Source organism: Physeter macrocephalus, chromosome 6, assembly GCF_002837175.3.
Source record: "Physeter macrocephalus isolate SW-GA chromosome 6, ASM283717v5, whole genome shotgun sequence".
Lineage (NCBI taxonomy): Eukaryota > Metazoa > Chordata > Mammalia > Artiodactyla > Physeteridae > Physeter > Physeter macrocephalus.
Genome location: NC_041219.1, coordinates 64,061,665 through 64,082,582, shown reverse-complemented (window position 1 = coordinate 64,082,582; position 20,918 = coordinate 64,061,665). Strand labels below are relative to the sequence as shown.

General features: G+C 37.2%; 1 protein-coding gene across 14 annotated transcripts in view; it reads left to right on the top strand.

The window, feature by feature from the left end:
• EPS8 (EGFR pathway substrate 8, signaling adaptor) overlaps positions 1-20,918 on the top strand; it is a 199,143-nt gene that overhangs the window by 128,659 nt on the left and 49,566 nt on the right. For 10 of the 14 annotated variants that reach the window (XM_028491054.2, XM_055085492.1, XM_028491051.2 and 7 more), the window contains 7 exons: positions 1,143-1,216; positions 9,481-9,531; positions 10,904-10,971; positions 11,972-12,133; positions 14,517-14,666; positions 17,669-17,751; positions 18,319-18,455. In XM_028491054.2, the coding sequence (XP_028346855.1) occupies positions 1,143-1,216; positions 9,481-9,531; positions 10,904-10,971; positions 11,972-12,133; positions 14,517-14,666; positions 17,669-17,751; positions 18,319-18,455 (725 nt within the window). Of the gene's footprint in view, positions 1-1,142; positions 1,217-6,108; positions 6,184-7,541; positions 7,826-9,464; positions 9,532-10,903; positions 10,972-11,971; positions 12,134-14,516; positions 14,667-17,668; positions 17,752-18,318; positions 18,456-20,918 lie in introns of those variants that run through there. The other 4 variants (XM_028491059.2, XM_028491060.2, XM_028491061.2 and 1 more) reach the window with 3 other exon arrangements.

The window sequence follows — 20,918 nt, the reverse complement described above, 5'->3', positions numbered from 1 at the left end:
TCGGCAGACGGACTCTCAACCACTGCGCCACCAAGGAAGCCCTCCTACCTGAATTTTTGCAGCACCTTTCCATCTGGTTACCTTGCCATTAATTCCTGGATTATCTTTCTTAAAAAGTTGTTTGGATCATGTTACTTCCCTGTTTAAAGATATTTACTCCATCTAGAGAATAGAAGTTTAATCCTTAAGCCCTCTATTTGCCTTCCCTACTTCTCGAGTCATTCATCTCTTCCAAGCACATCCCACTAGATGCTTTTCCCCTCGGGCGTCATGCTAGTTCTTGAGCCAGATCTACATGATTTTTCCTCACTTAATTCTCCACCTGCCTCTAGAGCTGCTTTCCATTCTTTTAGATTCTGCTTAAATGCCAGTGAAGCCTTCTTGGGCATCCTTATAAAAATTTAGTCCTTATTTGATGTTATATCTATTAGTTTGACCCAGATGTCACATTCTGTGGTAACCATTTTACTTGTTTTATTTTATTTTTATTTATTTATTTAAGTATTTATCTTTTTTTTAACTTTTGTTTTTTACTTGTTTTATTAACAGTACCCTCCCCCCGCCCCGCCTTACCCCTCATTCTTCTAGATTTTAGGGCTTAATAAATGTTTACTGAATAAATTTTAAAAATTCAAATAATATGTTTACTTCACATAACAGCAACAATAAGCTAGAAGTACCCGGTAAAGCTGGTCAAATTTAACAATAACGTGTTATTTTCATTAACTGCATTTTAAGTATTTATGAAAGTAGTGTCTATTTCATTACAGTTTAAATGATTGAGAACTTTTTATGATTGGATCACTGCTCACAACTCAGTTTAGTATGGCAAACTTAAATTCTTCTAAGGCAGCTTCAACCTTGTTGAATCTCCTTGGCTGTGGTTCTGACTTGATGCTTGAGAGGAGGTTGCCATTTGTAGCAGCCTCCATCCACGGTGGATCAGGATCCAATAGCCTATTTCTTGACTGGATCAGTATCCGGCTCTTTTTTACAGAGCCGGTTGTATAAACTCTATATGTTCTTTAAAAACACATGGTGATTGTGGTCCACTGGAATTTTTATTTGTAGTTTTGACATTTTATTGCTTACTTTGGACTTTAAGTCAGCACAATGACCTTTTTTTTTTCTTTTTTTTACAGTGGCTACGGATCATCACCCACCTTTTCCATGGACAGAGAACACAGTTCAAGAACAAGTGCAAAGGCTCTCTATGGTATGTTTGTGTATTTAATGGGGTATAATTCTATTTCTAACTACTTACTTTTTATGAATGACTTGTTCAAAGCCATAGCTTGAACCCATGCCTTGTTTATATTATTGGGAATGAAGTAGCGATTGATAGATAAGGATTATTTTAAAAATAATTTTTACAGAAGCTACCAAAGCTGTAATCTCTGCTGGCTGTCATACAATTAGAACTACAGATGAAATGTATTCAGTACTTTCTAAGGAGTCTTTTTGCACGGTACCAGTACCTTAGGTGGATTTTCCCATCTAATTATGTATGATATGTTTGTTTAGGTAGTATTACAGTATGACCAACAGCCCTTATATAATTTCTTTCAGATCCTTCTCTAACTTCCATTGTCCTCCCTCTATTGTCTCACTTATAAATACTGTTGTTGTTGTTTTTTTTAACTTCAAATATAAAATAGAAGTCAATACTACAAAGAAGTTAAGGACTCCTGAAATATACCACATATGTTTAGGAAGGCATTTGCTTTCACAGGGTCTGCATGGCCTTTTATTATTATGCAACCATAAAGAATGAGACTAGTATTGTGGTTAAGAGCAAAGACACTGGAGCCAGACGTCCTGGGTGCAAATCCACTTATTAGCTGAGCAAATTACTCTACCTGTCTGTCCCTCATTTTGCTTGTGTGTATAAGGGAGATATCTTGTAGGGTTGACAGGAGAATTTAATGAGTTAGTACATGTAAAATGCTTTGAACAGTGCCTGGCAAGCAAAAAAGACTGTATATATTTGCTGTTATTGTTATTATCTACTATAGGAACGAATAGCATTTTCTAAATTTGAAATTCTTTTCTTTTTATGTCACCTAGAGCTACAATATCTTGGCTGTGATAAGAATGACTCATTCTAAGGTTTTGTGATTCTTTCTCTGCCTATATATCCAGTGACTAGACTTTAGGACTCAAATTATACACTCATAAAATGGATTTTATACCATACATAGATACATTTTCTTGTGGCCTTGTCAATCTGATTAGCGTTGGTTTCAGTTCTCTTGAGTACGATATTGTGACATTCTTACCATGGCCTAGTCATTATGAACTGTATATCTGGAGAATATATTCCACAAATACTTATTTTGTGATTAATATGTGCCCAGCACAGGGCTGGTAACATATGGTCCTTTAACTTAAGGGACTTGCACTCTACAGAATGACTTGAAGAAACTGAAAAGGGGAAAATCTTTTTTTTGTTTTTGCGAAGATAATCAATTCCTTCAGTCTTTCATTTCTAGACAGAAAGTTATTACATGTTTCTGTGTGCTTGGCCATGATCGTCACAGTCTCTGTTTCCACGTCCTTTGATTCATTTCAAAGATAAATAGGAGATGGTCATTGCTTGTGCACTGTCTTGGTGAGGTAGACTCGTGCATGTATTGTTATAATAAAGTGCTGCATAAGCTTGGATGGCAATGTGTATGAGATGCAGATGGAGGAGGGGGGCAGGGTCAGCTCTTCTATGTGAACAGGGCAGGTAGGCAGGAGGGATTTCATAGAGAGATTAAACCCTGAAATTTTCCAGGCATTTGTGGGGCTGCAGGGTGCTGTAAGCAGCTGTATGAACCCTTTTAAACTAGACTATACGCTCTCTGAAGGTGGGCCACATTTGCCTTGTTTACTTTAGGATTCCCTAAGCTTAGCACAGTGGCTAATGTATAACTTATGCTCAGTAAATACCTGTAGAATGAATATAATGCATCAATGAGTTGCAAACAGTTAAGGTGGTGCACCGGGAAATAAGATGGGAAAAATAAACACGGACGACATTGGGAAAAATCACACTAAGGCATTTGGACATTGTTTACAAGGAATGGCCACTGAAGTGTTTTAACTGGGGGAATAATAGGTCATATCTCTCTTGGATCACTCTGGTAGCAGTTGAGCATGGATTTGATGAGCATGGATGGAAGTAGGTGAATCAGAGACCTAAATAATGTAGGTAAGTCAGATATCTAAATAATAGCCCGAAGATTTTTGTTAAGGAGAAAGAGTATTAATCATCTCACAAATACCATAGATCCAAAAGTATATTTTCAGAAAGCTAATAAAGGAACAAGGAATAAAAAGTAGTACTCACCTGCAAATGTTAATGTTTATTTTGTGTTGGGAGCAATTTCATAAAATCATAGCTCCAATGATTGAATCTTTAGCTTTAAGCAGTAAATTTTTATCTCTCCTCTTTTACGTATAAAGCAAGCTGAGGCTCCTTTTTAAGGTGAGGTAATTTGTCAAAGTCACAAAACTTTAAAAATCTTGATGGTAAGAAAATATAACAGTTAATCTTGTGTAGTGTGAGGCCAATGAACAGCATATTGGTAAAACAGAGGACATAATTAGAGGGTTGGAAAGGGGCAAATGCAAGAGACATTTATACAGACGAAAGAACACTCGGCAGTGTATTAGGCTTAGAAGTCAGAGGGTTTTAAGTCTCTTGAAGTTGCAGGTAATGTTTCATTCCTCCTTGTAGCTAATACTCACCTCTCCCTCCCAGCTTGCTGTCCACAAACACACACACACAGTATGCCTTCTCTCCGACAGGCTCCCAATAAATGCCTATGGAATGAATGGTCAGATGCATGAATGACAGTGGAGAAACACGTCCAGGTTTTGAACAAACCTTTGCAATGAACAAATTCTATTTGAAGTTTTAACTATATTTAGTTAACATTGGGAGTGTTTAGCCTCCCAGTCTGTGTAGTTTTAACTTCTTTTTGTAACTAGAAAGTTGGTAAAGGAGAGATTTGTAATGTCATTTACTGTGTCACAATGTATGCATTTTCTTGAAGATTTCTCCTTTCACAATGATTAAACCAGTTGAATAAATCCTTCAAGAATTCATTTGTTTTCATGGCTGGTACATGGACTTCTCTGGGATATGAAGGTATTATTTAGTGCACTGCAACATGAGTTTCACGGTAATGACCACTGTTTTTTATACACTGACCACAGGCTAGTTACTATATCAGGAGTTTCATTCAGCTTGGTCTTCTTTATGAGAACACTTTTCAGTCTGACACCATAATGTGCCATCCAGATTGCTTCAGGATGACTCTCAGAGAGGCATGGGTTTGGGAGGCCAAACGATCTGTGGCTGAATAATGGCACTTTCTACCAAAGGGCTGCCATTTTGAGCAAATGGTTTAACCTATTGGTCCCAGTTTCCTCAACTACAAAATAGAAACGGTAATAATATTGTGGTAATTTTATATGAAAAAATAGAAGTAATGAGCCTATCATGGCAGTGAGGAAGGGCATAGGAGAGTCACTTTTTGTCCTGAGCCCTCAGATTCATCAAGGCTCTCAAATTTAATATTTTACTGTTACCTCCAAATGATGTTATACATCTAATCACAGTGATACTTTGACAGGATCAAGGGGTAATCTTCATCATATGTTTTTTGTTTTTTTATGACACCGCAGTTCATTTTTTTTTTAATTAATTGATTTATTTATTTTTGGCTGTGTTGAGTCTTCGTTTCTGTGCGAGGGCTTTCTCTAGTTGTGGCGAGCGGGGGCCACTCTTCATCACGGTGCGCGGGCCTCTCACTATCGCGGCCTCTCTTGTTGCGGAGCACAGGCTCCAGACGCGCAGGCTCAGCGGCCATGGCTCACGGGCCCAGTTGCTCTGCGGCATGTGGGATCTTCCCAGACCAGGGCTCGAACCCGTGTCCCCTGCATCGGCAGGCGGACTCTCAACCACTGTGCCACCAGGGAAGCCCCTTCATCGTATGTTTTTAAGCTTGCATTCCAGATATCACTAGAAATTTTTTTAATAAATTCTGTAAATGCAAACGACACAATTATGACAATAAGTTAGCTTCTTTATGTGTTAATTTATTCAAGGAAAAATGTTTAAAATGTGCTTCAGTTTTAATAACCTTATACTGTCCTTTCTTTTTTATTGTACAAGAAATTTCAAAGCCAGCACGTCAGAGGCTCTGCGTCACTAAAGTCCCTGACAACATAAATAGGAAATACGTATTAATTTCTCTCTTCTACGGTTTCTTTCTTTTCTTATCTCATGACAGTAACATTTCATTTGGCTGCTGTTAATCAGGGAATTGAAAATGTTGTACATTTTTTTCCGGCTAACCTGCTTGTCAGTGTCTTTAAGCTTTAAAATAGCTTTTAAGGGAAATGCTTGTAAAAAGTATTAAAACATTCCCTTCTGTTGGGGCGTGGCTCCTGTAATCTCTTGTCCATGACTCAGAGGGTCAGTGGCGTGCACACGAGCTTGTGTGCTGCCATGTGCTCGGAGGCTGCATTCCTTACCTTTACACCAAATCATTCAGAATCTTTTCCCTTTGGGGTATTTGAGGCGGTTTTTTCCATGTGTCTGGGTCCCAGGCAGCTTTAATAACCCCATATGAACTTTTCCCTGTTGGTAACATGCCTGCTTCTAGCATTGCTTCTGCTATGTGTGGGCTGAGAAACTGATAGGAAATCTTGTGCGTAGTGTACGTAGATTCTGAGTGGGAAATTGAGTCCTCCCCCTTATGCATTAAGATGCGCACTTTTTTTGTGTGTGTGCGGTACGCGGGCCTCCCTCTGCTGCGGCCTCTCCCGTTGCGGAGCACAGGCTCCGGACGCGCAGGCTCAGCGGCCATGGCCCACGGGCCCAGCCGCTCCGCGGCACGTGGGATCCTCCCAGACCGGGGCGCGAACCCGGTTCCCCTGCATCGGCAGGCGGACGCGCAACCGCTGCGCCACCAGGGAAGCCCTATGCGCACGTTTTAATATTAGACATTGTAACATCTCTGTCTGCCACTCAGAGGGCTTATTTAAGTGTGGATTCTTTGCTGTGTGCTGAACAGCTGAACTTCCTAGAAAAATAACTTTCCTTTAAATTAGATATTGCTGGATTTGGAATATGACCATTTACCATAAATAATCAGCTGTTTAAAGTCATCCTGTCTCCAGAAAAATGTAAGTTTCACAGAATTATCATTTAGTAATACTTTATTGTCATGACCAACATTTATAGTATTGTTGGGAGGGCAGGTAGTGAAAGATAAACATGACAGACAGGCACTCTCTCGAGTTTCATTTTACCTTAAGTTTGAACGTTTTTGTGATGTTAGCAAGTGGGAAAATATATTTGTTTTTTCTTGCTTTTCTTTGTTCTTCTCAGGGAGGTACTGGTAAGAAGTGAGCATAAGTAATCTATAAATGATACAGTTCATTCTGTATAATTGACTTGACTGTAAACTTTCCTGTATTTTTACATAGTGCTTGACTCAGCGTTCTCAGAGCAGTATTCCTGAATATACCACTTTTCTTAATAGATATCTACCCCACGTATTTTTCTTTTTGTACTTATCTTTCTTTTTCTTTCTGTTTCTCTCTGTCTCCTGATCTTGGTTTGGAACTAGGCTCTCTGTTTACTTGTCCTAACTGAAGCTCAGGCCAGCTCTTATACATTCAGGTGGCACTGAAGGGTTAAAACCCACTTCTTTTATCTCCATACTCATTATTTACAAGGTGTGATTTACTTGGAAAAAATAAATATTCTAAGAAAAAACTTTTTGAAATTCTTAAGAAGTAAAAGGCCCTTGATTATATACTATCAGGAGGTTGGGCGATGGTAGAGTCAAAATTCTGCGTCATAGAGTATGTCAGTGCATGTGACTCAAAAAGACAGTTTGGCAATTTTTCCCCCTTAGCTGAAAGTTTTAAAGCTTCTTTTCTCCTCGGGGATAAGCTATTTTAACGACTTGTTGGACTGGCCAATACAATTAATTCTTAAATAATGTAGTTTTGTAAAAATGACCTTGATTTTTAAAAGTTGTCTTGTTCAGATACTGATTTGTCAATCTGATTATAGTTGCCTAGATAATGAGAGCTTATAATTTTTACTCAGTGCTTCTTACTGATTCCCACTAAGCCACCTCTCTTCTATGGAAATTATACACTAAAATAGTGAGAAAAGAATTCTCCTTTACTGTGGTTGAAAGTTTTATAAGTGTAAAGTAATATGAACTATAGCCCATTGTTTTATTTAGGGAGAGGACTACTCGGCAGCTGCTTTTATGTTACATTTTTTTTCATTTTAATAATCAAGTCCTTACTTTCGAAGCAACACTTTGTTTTCAGAGAAAGAGAAAATAGCAATTTTCTGAATGTTAGCTGTTTCAAATCTTGCTCTCTTATGCATAAACAGCAATATAGGCAAACGAGAATTAAGTTTAAATGCTGAGACCTGCATATTGTTATAGTTGTCATTGTACTCATTGAAGAGTTAGATGAAACCTAATTTTTTAAAATTAAGACTTTGTTGGGATCAGTTTTAGGTTCGCAGCAAAACTGAGGAGAAGGTACAGAGATTTCCCATATGCCTACACAGCCTAGCCTCCTCCGCTATCACCAGCCCCCCAGAGTGGTACATCTGGTACAACTGATGAACCCACCGTGATATATCATAATCATCCAAAGTTCGTTGAAACCTAAGTTTAAGTTCCTGATCCAGAAGGAGAATATCAGTTTTCGCAGCAGCATATCAACTCAAGAATGCTAAAATGATGTGTAAAGGAGTTTCGTCTTTGGTGACTGAATTCTTCCATCCTTTTGGGTTTGTATATTGTGGTCCATGGGATAAAAGCTATTAGGAAAAACAGTGAAACACAATCAGTGGTAGTGTAACCAAGTAAAATTTGTTCCTGGCTCTAATTGATTCAGAGAGAGAGACTATTTGACCGTGATTTACGCTCTTAATTTGGAAAGAAAAAACTTTCAACTTAAGGAGATAAGATGTGGTAGATGAGTTGCCACTTGCACGTTAGAATTGCCTGGAGAGCTTTTCCAAATCCCAGGGCCCAGATTTCATCCTGGGCCAATTACATTAGAATACTGGGGGGCGTGGGGAGCGCAGTATTTTTTTTTAAAGTTCATTCTAATGTGCAGCCAAGGTTGAGAACCGTTGTTAGAGAAAGTGGCGAACGTCAGGAGGGACTTTATCTTGAGTATCATGGAGACTTTATTTAGGCTTTTCACACTGTTTTAAGGCTTTGGGTGAGATTTTTCAGGCTTAGGAGCATAAGTCCTTTTTACAGCTGTACTTGAGAATACATATGATTTTCATAAAAAATAAATGTACTATAATTGCCTTTTAGGAGCCTTCTTTCAAAATTTCCTATTAAAATGTTAATAGTAACTTTTATTTATTCATTGACTTAAATCACTGAAACTACTAGTTTATTTATAAATCTATTTTATGGCATTTATACATTTTTAGGATTTTTAAAGGTAATTTCTTGTAACACATACATCTTATTTATTGTGTAACATGAGAGAGAAAGAGCTTAGGAATTCCTAAAATGGATCCTTGATTTGGAAAATTAGAAATGGTACCATATCTTTTAGGCAATCAGAGTAATCAGTTAACATCATGCTGTTTATGAATACTATCAAATAGTGTTTTTCTATTTTTGTAAAGTACGTTTCTGTGGGATTGAGAAACTATGTGTAGGAAATTTGGGGGAAAAAAGTCTTACTATTTCATAATGAGAATATTTATTTACAAAACAATATTTTTGACCTTCAACTGTGTTTGCCAATCACTTATCTGACAGACTCAGAAAAAGCATTTGAACATCCTGGGGTTGCCATATCAAAATTGGAGACCATGGCAAGCACTGCCATTTATTTTAGTGTCCTTAGATCAGACCAGAGGAAACAGAACTACCCTCATGTTCTGAGTTGGCCGTGGAGAATTGTGTTAGAATACGCTGAATCAGTGATTCTGAAATATTGATTATTTCTAAAAGTGCTTTTCTCAGATATGTCCCTGAGTTATACATTGTACTTTAAAAGTTATAATGGGGGTTTCCCTGGTGGCGCAGTGGTTGAGAGTCCGCCTGCCGATGCAGGAGACGCGGGTTCGTGCCCCGGTCTGGGAAGATCCCACATGCCGCGGAGCGGCTGGGCCCGTGAACCATGGCCGCTGAGCCTGCGCGTCCGGAGCCTGTGCTCCGCGAAGAGAGAGGCCACAACAGTGAGAGGCCCGCGTACCGCAAAAAAAAAAAAAAAAAAAAGTTATAATGGTTTTCCCAAGAAAAATTATCCACTTGTTAATATCTCACATTGATTAATCCTCAGCTAATAATCAGAAAAATTATGGTTGTTCACTTTTTAAAATATGTAAATTAAGGTTTATGTTTTGTCATAACAGAATAGAAAATTTTAGGTGAAACCAGATGTTTCTTTTTGGTCACATTGTTTTGGTAGGACCAGATGGATCATACTTCTTCAGATCATCATCCAAACAGAAAAAGAAAGGTAGCAGATACTGAATTTTGTAGTGTGTCTGTTTTTATTAAGTAACTTTAATGCTGCAAAAGCAAAAATAGAATATATTAGAATAATATCATAGTGATATAATATAAGGCATATTTATATTTTCATGTAAGCATTAAGATAAATGTAAATGAAAAGTCATTACTTTTATCAAAGTTTAAAAAAATTCTATGTGTTAACATTCTTGGTCTGTATATGTGCTTTATATTTTTGTACTTGCTCTGCTTTTATGCTCAGCAGAACTTTTCAACTTCTGTTGTTTTAGGAAAATCTAAAAGTTTCCATACTACCTGAAAGAAACAGGTTTATATTTGGGAAAAAAAATGGTTATTAGGAAAGCTAAGGTGTGTGTATGAGACAGAGAGAGAAAGAGATAGAGACAGAGAGACAGATAGAGAATTTTAGTACTGTAGGAGTCTTGAAGTTTGATCTTATTTAACCCTTATATTTTACAATAAGGGTGCTGAGATCCAGAGTTTTGCTAAATTCAATATCCTACTTAATGACAGAGCCAAAGTGAGAATCAAAACTCTTCTGGTTCCCACTTAGAGTTCTTTTTCACCATAGCATGCTGCTTTAGAAAAAATAGGGCAACTGCAAATTTACAAATAATCAAGTTGCTTGATTAGAAAGCAGCAAACACAAAATATTGCCTTCACATATTTTATTTTGGTTTTGCAGCATTTTACAAAAGAAAAACAAAGGTTGCTTTTTGCTTTTTAAATAGTTGGTGCAGAAACTTTCTACCTAACTTTCTTATTTTTTCTAACAGCTTATATCTACAATTCTGATTATCACATTTGTGTGTTTAGATGTGTGAAAATTGTTAAAGTTTAATGGCAATGAGTATGATTGACTCTCCTTTAACACTCTCCATGGTGTGGATGTGGTGAAACATGTTCCTTGCAGTGTTTATTATTTTAATAATGTAGTCTAACTCATATAATACAGCATCTGTGACAGTATTTGCAGTTCCATTTTGTTCTCAGTGCATTAAAAGATGAAATTTACAAGCCAGTTTTTATCTTTTTGCCAAAGAAGAGGTCCCTGATTAATAAAATCTTTACACAAAATAACTTTTTCTTACAACATTAATAATCTTGTTAACCTTTGGGATTCTGAACATTTATGTTGGGTCAAATTGTTCTTGCATATAATGTAAGCTTTCTCATGACTTTTTCATTTAATGTGAATGATGAGTATTTTCAGATACACCACACAGTGGTGACTTATACTACTGTATTACTGTACTTATATATGAGATAGACTAGTTTTAGAGATGGCCACGAGACACTGATATATGAACATCAGCCTATTCATGGGTAAATAATGGCTTTTTAAACTTCTTTTCCAGAACAAAGGAAGAATTATGCACGGGACAGTGTCAGCAGCGTGTCAGATATATCCCAGTACCATGTTGAAGTAAGATGCTTTGATGTTTGCTAACTTTAGAATGAAGCTTGAGGGACATAAAAATTGGTAGTAAAATCAGAGTTATGTTTTATTTCATTTCTATGATTTGTAAATTGTGTTGACCTTTTTTCTTTCAGATTTTTATAAAGCAGGTGTTAAATATAAAAGTATCTTGTTAATCTGTTTTCATAGAGAATAAATTAAAATGATAACTACTCATTTATCATTGTCAGCCTTATTTTGGTTGAAAACAGGACCAAGGCTTCTATTTTGTATTATGGAATCTTCTTGAAATAAGCCTTGACAGTTTCAGTGGATGGTTTAGTTTTACTTTTAGTTTTGTCTAAAGTCATTATTAGTTCTGTTTAAGCAATGGTTTCTTTCTTTAGTTTTTCCTCTATTGCTGTCTTTTAAGATATTTGCTCTTAATTGGAATCTACTTGGGTGGACATTTGCTTATTATAATGGAAAATATTTAAGTAAGGAGTAATTTTTAAATTGCTCTTATTTTCAAGTTTCTACCTCCTCAAGCATGCTTAATTACATTTAAACAGTTTTGTTTCAGTAGAGTGAAAAGTTTGACAGTTGTTACAGACTAGAATTGCTGTTGCTGCTGTCAGTTATCAACGTGTGTAGTTTTCAAGCTGCCTTGTAGATTGCCTTCTATCGTTCAGCATTTAAATAACCAAAATGGAATAAAATGGATTAAATAAAGAGAATGTTATTTCATCTGTTTAGGGTTTGTTTTTGTCACGCTTATGGAGTTCCACAAGGCTCAGTATTAAACAGATTTAGATATTTTATGATTCAAGGCATCATTTCCTCTATTCAACAAAAACCTGTTTGACCTTATTATCCCAATAAGGTAACCATGAAGTTCTAGAGTACTTTGTATTTGTCTCTCCCCTCTCTACTAGCTGACTTCAGTTAGTTTAACTTTGCTGTTTTTTTGGAAAATGTTTACTAAGAGACTGTGTGTATTATGTTTTTCCTTTTTGCCAATCATCAGCACTTGACTACCTTTGTTCTGGATCGGAAAGATGCTATGATAACTGTTGACGATGGAATAAGGAAGCTGAAATTGCTTGATGCCAAGGGCAAAGTATGGACTCAAGATATGATTCTTCAAGTGGACGAGAGAGCTGTGAGCCTGATTGATTTAGAATCAAAGGCAAGTTGGAAATATTTATACTATTTTATTTTCAAGAAAGTCCACAAATATTTATGTTTACAATTAGGTCAGGTTGTTTGAAAATGGGTGAAAATTTAGCAACGTAAAATATTCTTGTCAGCTATTTTGAAGAAAAAATGTCATACTTTATGTTCTTTATGCATGCGAAATCATGTTTTTAAACTAGAGATAGAGGGATACAATGTTTTTTTAACCATGTAGGATGAGATGGAAGAAGTGAGGGAAAAAATGCATAGTGGTAAAATGAGACCCCTGAGGACTTCCCTGGTGGCGCAGTGGTTAAGAATCCACCTGCCAATGCAGGGGACACGGGTTCGATCCCTGGCCCGGGAAGATCCCGCAGGCTGCAGAGCAGCTAAGCCCCGTGTGCCACAACTACTGAGCCTGCTGTCTAGAGCCCATGTGCCACAACTACTGAGCCTGCGTGCCACAACTACTGAAGCCCGTGCGTCTAGAGCCCATGCTCCACAGCAATAGAGGCCACCGCAATATGTGCCACAACTACTGAGCCTGCGTGCCACAACTACTGAAGCCCGTGCGTCTAGAGCCCATGCTCCACAGCAATAGAGGCCACCGCAATGAGAAGCCCGCACACACCGCAACGAAGAGTAGCCCCCGCTCGCCGCAACTAGAGAAAGCCCATGTGCAGCAATGAGGACCCAATGCAGCCAAAAGTAAATAAATAAAAATAAATAAATTTTAAAAAAAGAAACAATTGCGCTGATACCAAAAAAATAAAAAAATAAAATAAAATAAGGCCCCTGTAGGGCACTATTCTTTATGACGCATATTAATTACATGCTAGGCCAAACCATATCCCAATGATATGGTTTGAACCCCAGTGAGTGAATTGGGATAAAAAGGTTTGTGTGTATGTACATTAACTTCCACCAGGCCAACACTGGGCACCTTTATTTTACACAGCTACTCAGGTAAGATGCTGGAGCTCTTAAAAAAGGCCTTTTCTGAGCTCCATCATCTAATAGGCATTTGAGTTGCTAAATTAAAGACAACAACTCTTTGTTGTCTGATAGGAGTCGGGGAAAAATTTGCCCTTTCTTTCATCTCATTCATTGAATTCTGTGAGAGAATAGCAACTGAGAGCGTCTCTAATCCTCATAGTTTCAAGTAATTGTAGAGGAGGGATATTATTTAATTTACTTTTTTTTTTTTTTTTTGCGCGGTACGCGGGCCTCTCCCTGTTGTGGCCTCTCCCGTTGTGGAGCACAGGCTCCGGACGCGCAGGCTCAGCGGCCATGGCTCACGGGCCTAGCCGCTCTGCGGCATGTGGGATCTTCCCGGACCAGGGCACGAACCCGTATCCCCTGCATCGGCAGGCGGACTCTCAACCACTGCACCACCAGGGAAGCCCCTATTTAATTTACTTTTGCAAAGAAAGAAAAGTTATTATCTCTCTAGTATGGCTCAGAAATTTCATTCTAATTTTATGGAACCTGCATTTTTTGTTTCACCTTTTCTGGGTCCCAGGGAGTCAGGACTTAGAATAAGTTTATGGTGTGGTGTCTATGTGCTGTCTGTAATAAATGTTATTGTTATTTTTTATGTTCTAGTTATCAGGGATATTGTATTTTGTTTACTTAAAAAAAACCCCACGATTTCTCCTGTCAATTCCATCATGACACCACTCGCTATTTGTGTAAGGCCATTAGTGTTAGGATAAGCACCTTAAATATATCTCATTAAATAAATTCACTTTCACAAGACCAAATATCTTAATCATTTTGAAGAATGTATTTTTTAGTAAGATTCTTCTGACCATGCTGTTTGACATTTTTGGAAAAACTTACATAGTGAATTTTGTCATCTGAGAGATCCACTGAAATAAAAAGTGTACAAATGATGTGTTATTCTCAGCCTAACATTTGTGATCACTGAAGGTGGAAACTAAGAGTATGACTGTACAGTGTTCAAGTAAAACAAACAAACAAACAAACCAACCAAAACTACATAGCTACAGGGAAAAGAATACCAGGTAATATGGTGAATAATTTTGGAAAGAGGCCTCAGTTTACCTCTTCTGCTCTTAAAGGCATCATCTCTACCCCATAATCTTAGGAAATCAGTAATGCTAATTTCAGTATTTCTTCTGTTTATTAAGAACACAACTACATTCCTTTGTTAAATATTTCCATTTTTGTTGCTCTTTCTCTCATCCACCAGGCTTGTATCTTTGCTGCCTACTTGTACCTACTCATCCTCCAAATTTACCGTGTTTACTAACATCCATTGTCAATGTGATTTGCATACTTTAAAAGTTATTGGTACGATGCCTAGAGCTCTTTGTGGGATAGATTTTATATAGCTAATGAAAAATAAGGCAAGTTATATTTTTACTTTGTAGAATGAACTGGAGAATTTTCCTTTGAACACAATCCAGCACTGCCAAGCTGTGATGCACTCCTGTAACTATGATTCAGTTCTTGCCCTCGTGTGCAAAGAGTCAACTCAGAACAAGCCCGATCTTCATCTTTTCCAGTGTGATGAGATTAAGGTAAAAGAATGGTGAATTTTCTTTCCCTTTAAGCACATGTTCCAGCAGCTTTTGATTATCTACTTCAATCACATGACTAGTAGGTACTAGATTTTTAGTTTCTTAGGATTTTGTAAGGAAACCAAATACCGCGGTATCTTCCCTAGGGTTTCCAGGCTAAGTAAATAAAGAGGAGATAGAATAGTATTAAAAAAAAGAAATCAGATACATTCTGTTTATTTTTAAAAAGGTGTGGATAATACATTAAATTCTTCACTGAGGGACTTGGACTTATAATTAAAGATTGATTCTTCAAAAATCATTCTTCATGGACAGTAAATAATCATGCCATCCTATTTTATTCTGCACTAATCACATAGCATGGATTATTGCAATGAAACCCTTGGACATTTTCCATGATATCGATTTAAGGTTCACTGTTTAATTATGTGACTTGAATAATTGCTCAAGATATGTAATCCCCTAGTGATAATGTGAAAATAGTTGAGCATAGTTACCAGTAATAATATGCCATGCGCTGAAGATTTGTATTTCAAAGTACACTGTAATTTTTAAATGATTATAATTTGTGATGCTTTATTGGACCTTAGAATTTATCTTCAAACTTGAATCTTTATTTCATGAGTTGATTTCTCTAAAAGGGAAATCATTTTTGGTTGAGTTGATTGGTGCTTCGCCAAAGCAACGTTTTATCACTGTGACTGCGTATTATAACATATACAGGCAGTTTTTATCTTATAAAGAAATGCCGGGAGATTAGCATGAAGTGTCACTTGATCTTTTCTGTAATTCTTTGACATTAAAATATGATAGGTAAATTAAGATTGACTATGAATTGTGTTATTTTATAATTTTCTTTTTATTTCAATTTATGTCATAAATGACTTTCTAAAAATCTTACTTGAAAAGAATTGTGGCAGTAGATAATTTGTGTACGTAATGTTCATCAAACTTTTATATAGTGCCTTTTGAAAGTCATAAAGTGTATTAAGAATTTTGCAAGGTTAGATTTATTAAATCAGTAAGGATTAAGATGAATATTTTGCTCTGAAACTATAGTGAAATTTAATTCAAACATTTTAAAAAGAGAGAACTATGCTAGAAGACATTTTAAATCTGGTGTTTGTTTCAGTGCTTTAAAATCCCTCCCTGGAAACTAAGAGTTATTGGGCTGAGTGAAGTTTCTGGATTTCAGTTTTGAGGATAAAAGGTTTGCTTTATTTGATAGGGCATGATGATATTGATGGGTCCAAAACAGATTTACTGAATGCTGTTTTGTCCTCATTGAAAGTCAAGGACCACTACACAGCTATATGCATTTACCCATTGGTGCACATATGAGATGGATTTTTTTCCTTGCCCCATTAAAAATATAAATGCCATGAAATATGTGGTTTCTTTTATATGGGCCATCTTGCAACATCAGTTTTGTGTTTTAAGGTTTCTTTATCATGGGACTTTACACAATACTCCTGCTCACCTCTGTAGTAAATTTTTTCTTAGAAATATGATGGCCAACCCCACACCCTGCCCATAGGAAATTCAGGATTCCTAGGCATCTTCAGTTTTATTTTCCCACATAATAGAAAGCCTTTGAAATGACGTTTGTAATGTCTTCCTGAAACTAGGATGTTCTTATGGAAGTGAAGCTGGACTAGGATGCATTAGCGCTCTCATTTAATAGCCGTGTGACCTAGGCCAAGTCATCATATAAGTATTCCTCAGTTTTATTAATTACAAAACAAGAAGAACAGATTATATGATCTCTAAGTATCCTTTCAATTCTAAAATTTTATGATTACCTGGGCTTGTGGTAAAAGAGTATAATATATATGTATGTGTGTATGCATATATGTATTTGAGAAAAACATACGTAATTACAGAGAACAAGCAGGCACAAAATAGAAGATAAATACATCCCAGCAAGAACCTAATATACAGTAATATCACTGGCTAAATAAACTTCAGAACCAAACAAAATAAATTTCTTAGCTGCTAATCTCTTATTGGTTCCCAAGAAAACCAAATTAAATTTTCAAGGGTTATTGTTGGAAAAGGATCGGAAAAGTCAAACCATTTAGAGAAAGTTAATTTTTTTTTAGAAGATATTGGGGGTAGGAGTTTATTAATTAATTAATTAATTTTTGCTGTGTTGGGTCTTCGTTTCTGTGCGAGGGCTTTCTCTAGTTGCGGCGAGCGGGGGCCACTCTTCATCGCGGTGCGCGGGCCTCTCACTATCGCGGTCTCTCTTGTTGCGGAGCACAGGCTCCAGACGCGCAGGCTCAGTAGTTGTGGCTCACGGCCCTAGATGCTCCACGGTATTTGGGATCCTCCCAGACCAGGGCTTGAACCCATGTCCCCTGCATTAGCAGGCAGATTCTCAACCACTGCGCCACCAGGGAAACCCCGAAAAAGTTAATTTTTATTAACGTGCAATGACAAAATAAAGGGGTTATCACAAAGGTTACAACCTAGTGTTGGGGTCCACCCCGTGACAATGTGGGTTTGTCTTAAACTGGGAGTAGCGCTGCTGGAACTGAGTGGTTTCCACTGGTTAATGGGGGCCCAGTGGATGGGGAGGATGCGGGAGAGGAGGGATGCTGCTCCACCTGCATGTACTTCTGGTTCCTTCACTTCTTCCCAGGCAGAGGTATTAACCCATTACATTTTCAGCATGTGTTTATACTTTCAGCATATGCAAATCCTTTTTCTCTTTGCCTTTATGCAAGTATAGCTCTTTAAAAAAAAAAAAAAAAAAAACTAAAGGAATCTGGATTAAATAATCTTTAAAAATTCCTTCAGTTTTCCAATCCTGTCATTACAAAGTTCACTTAAAAAACTGGAAGAGTTATGTTTCAAAAGCAGATTTTTAAACAAAGTCTTCTTTGCATCAAGACGTTTATTGTTTCTGACAGGGAACTTAATCCCTTTTTCTGTTTTAACCTACATATCAAGACAAAAAAAAATCCATAAGCCCCCAGGTAACTTGTCTTTCATTGCAGGCAAACCTAATTAGTGAAGATATTGAAAGTGCAATCAGCGACAGTAAAGGAGGGAAACAGAAGAGGCGACCTGATGTCCTGAGGTAAAAACATTAAAAGAAATTAAGGGCTAGAATTGGTGTGTTTTTAAGTCTTTTTTTTCCTCTAAAAATTAAAAAAATATATATTTTCAGTGAAGGTATATTATTATATTTTGCATATTACAACCTGTAATCTCAACTCATTTGCTCTCCCAAGTTTGTCGGTGTATGTGTGTGTGCCTTTTCTCTCCATGATTCTGGTCTTTCTCGGATTTGGCTCCTCCTACTTGTGTTGTCACAGAGACTTACGAACCAATGTGTGGCACTTTAAGGGAAGGTAGCCAAAGGCACTATAAATAGATGTTAGGACTCTAGTTGGTTAACAGCCTTTGCAAATCTTAGGAGACCCAGAAAAAATGCTAAACCTGATTTTCAGCTGATTTGAAAATGTTCTATATTTTTATATTTCACATACATTTATAAATATACATAACATGGCATGGTTAAGAAATCCTACCCCTTGACATAGTTCTTCTTGAGGTTGAAGAGCTAATACCATAAAATTGACAGAATTGACGTATTGTAGAAATAGAGATGGTAAAAATTCAGTTTGTTTTCATCTGTTTTTAGGGTGATTTCCAAAGCAGACCCTGGTATACCGCCTCCACCCAGAGCTCCCGCCCCTGTGCCACCTGGGACTGTGACCCAGGTGGATGTTCGAAGTCGGGTGGCAGCCTGGTCCGCATTGGCAGCTGACCAAGGGGACTGTGAGTATTTCCAGGGATTGGTACTTATTTATCATTTACTTTGAGTTGTGACCTATTTCTTGTTTTCAAAATCTGATGCTGATGTCTGAGCTGAGGTTAGTTTCGTAAAAATAAATCTTTCGTAAAGGAAAGTTAAGCCTTGGGCACTGTAAGATTATTGTCTCTGAGAGTTCAGACCAGTCTTTTAATAAATATGGTGTTAGGAGTAGACTCTTTTCTTTCTAAAGCAGTCAAAGAGAGGAAGTTTGACTCAACTAACAATTAAAAGAATGGTAATATTATATATACCAAACAGGAGACGATCAATATTTTTTTAAGATAATACTTCAAGTTCTTTCCATTATTATTATCTTACCACTGTCCTCTTTTGGACAAACTGTTTGTGGTTACAAGGACAGGATGTCAGGACAGGGGGTTGGGTGATGGAAAAGGGCTAAAATGCACTCACCATCGGGTAAACTTGCCCAGTGGGCCCTATGTCTGTACCATCATTTTACCATGACATTCTTCTTTAAAAACAAATAATCATGGCAGAGAACATAGTGTAACCTTTTATATGACAGAATGTTTTACTAAGTCTGAAATTTTTATAACTGGAAAGTGCCTTAACATATGTTTGGTCCAATCTCTTCATTTTAAGGGTGAATAAATTGTGATCCAGTGAGTCTGAATTTGATGGAGACCATAGCCTCATTCTTTTGCCTCCTAGTTCAATGTGACTTCTTAAATCTCTTATCCTTTATCTAATAAAGCATTATTCATGAGAATCTAACAGTGTAGTTAACCTACAGAGCTTGATTACCAAAGTGAGTGATACTGGAGTGTACTTTGAGTCTGGTGAGCCAAAATTTGGGCTCTGAAGCAAGACGGGGATCTACCTGCGCAACCTTGTGAAGTTATGCCTTACTTGCAGAATGGGGATAATAATTCCTATTTGCTGTGAGTCTGAAAGCAAATAATGTCTATAATAGTACCTGGAATAGTATAGTAGACATTCATTTTTGCCAAATTGAGTTCATTTTATTTTATCAATTGCTGTCCATTTTATTTAGAGTCCCATGTTCCTAAAGTTATTTTCACTTTACATATAAACCCAGCTACCGAACAGATGAAAGAAAGAAATCTTTGAAGCATCCGCTTTTCAAAAATAAAGTAACAGAATTATTATTTACTGTAATTTTATAGCAGTTTCTGTCTTTAGGAATTATATACATTTCTATCAATCCACTTCGTATTTACAATTTTATGTTTAAAAACTAAACGGGAGTTTACAGTATTTTCTACTTCTTGTGTACTTACAATAATTTTGCTATTGTTACTATTTTGTAGAGGGGATGTAGGTTTTATTTTGAGAGAAGTCAAAATGGTTTTTCTTGAAGTTGAGGAAGGATAAGACATCTTAAGTTTTCAGACATTCTGAATAAACCTGTAAAAACATCTGTAAAACCTAATATAATTTACAACAACAAAAATTTATTCCCAGGAGTTTCTGAGCCCTCATTAGATTTTGTCTGAAATACTCTGTGCAGTCTCATCTCTTTAAATTACAGTTAGATAAGGTTTTCAGAACTTCTAGTTTACTACCAGGTCAAACAGAACACACCACTTACCACGTGAGGTTCTGTCAGGCTCCAGGCCAGTGTGTAGTTGGAAAGCCCTCCAAGAGGAGTCTCCCTCTGGTCCCTCTGAGGGCTCCAGCTGACTCAGGCTGGACAACTCCTTCTTTGGCTCCTTAATGTAGCTCTACCCCTGACTCCAGAATAGACCTCTGTAGAGTGGTGTCAGTGGGATGCTAGTAGTGCCGCGGATTATGAAAAATTCGAGAAATACTGCATCTCTCTCACTGTGCCCTCCGAATGATATTTTGGGACCTATTGGAGTTCCTACTAGCTGTAGTTCAGCTTCAGCTTACTGCTCTCTGGAGTGCACTATAACCAAGACAGCAGCTAACCATGTGTAAAACAGCCGCTAGCTGGCAAGATTTCCTATGTTGAAATTTCACTGATTAAGTTTCATAAGACTGAGTGACTTCTTCACTTTTTTTTGGCAAGAATTTCATTTAAGGGTAAAGTTAGGCATAGAGGAGGCATAGCAGTTTTCAATATTTTTTGCGGTTCTCTCTATTGCACATCATGAGTCATGATGATCCATCATGAGTTGTATTTCCATTAGTGATGATACAGTTTTTCTGTTTCATCCATCCATTTTTCTTCCATTTCATCTACTGAGAAATCTTTGAATGAGTATCTGTGTTTAGTGAAAGTGTTAACTGACCTGTACCAGGACGGAGTTCATGATAATGATCATGATTAACATCATGGTCTAGCCGACTGAGCTAACATAACACCTCAAGACTTTGGTTCTTTAATTTGCAAATTCTTGTAGGTATTTCTACTTATAAAGCTTATGGCTTGGGCTTCCCTGGTGGCGCAGTGGTTGAGAGTCCGCCTGCCGACGCGGGGG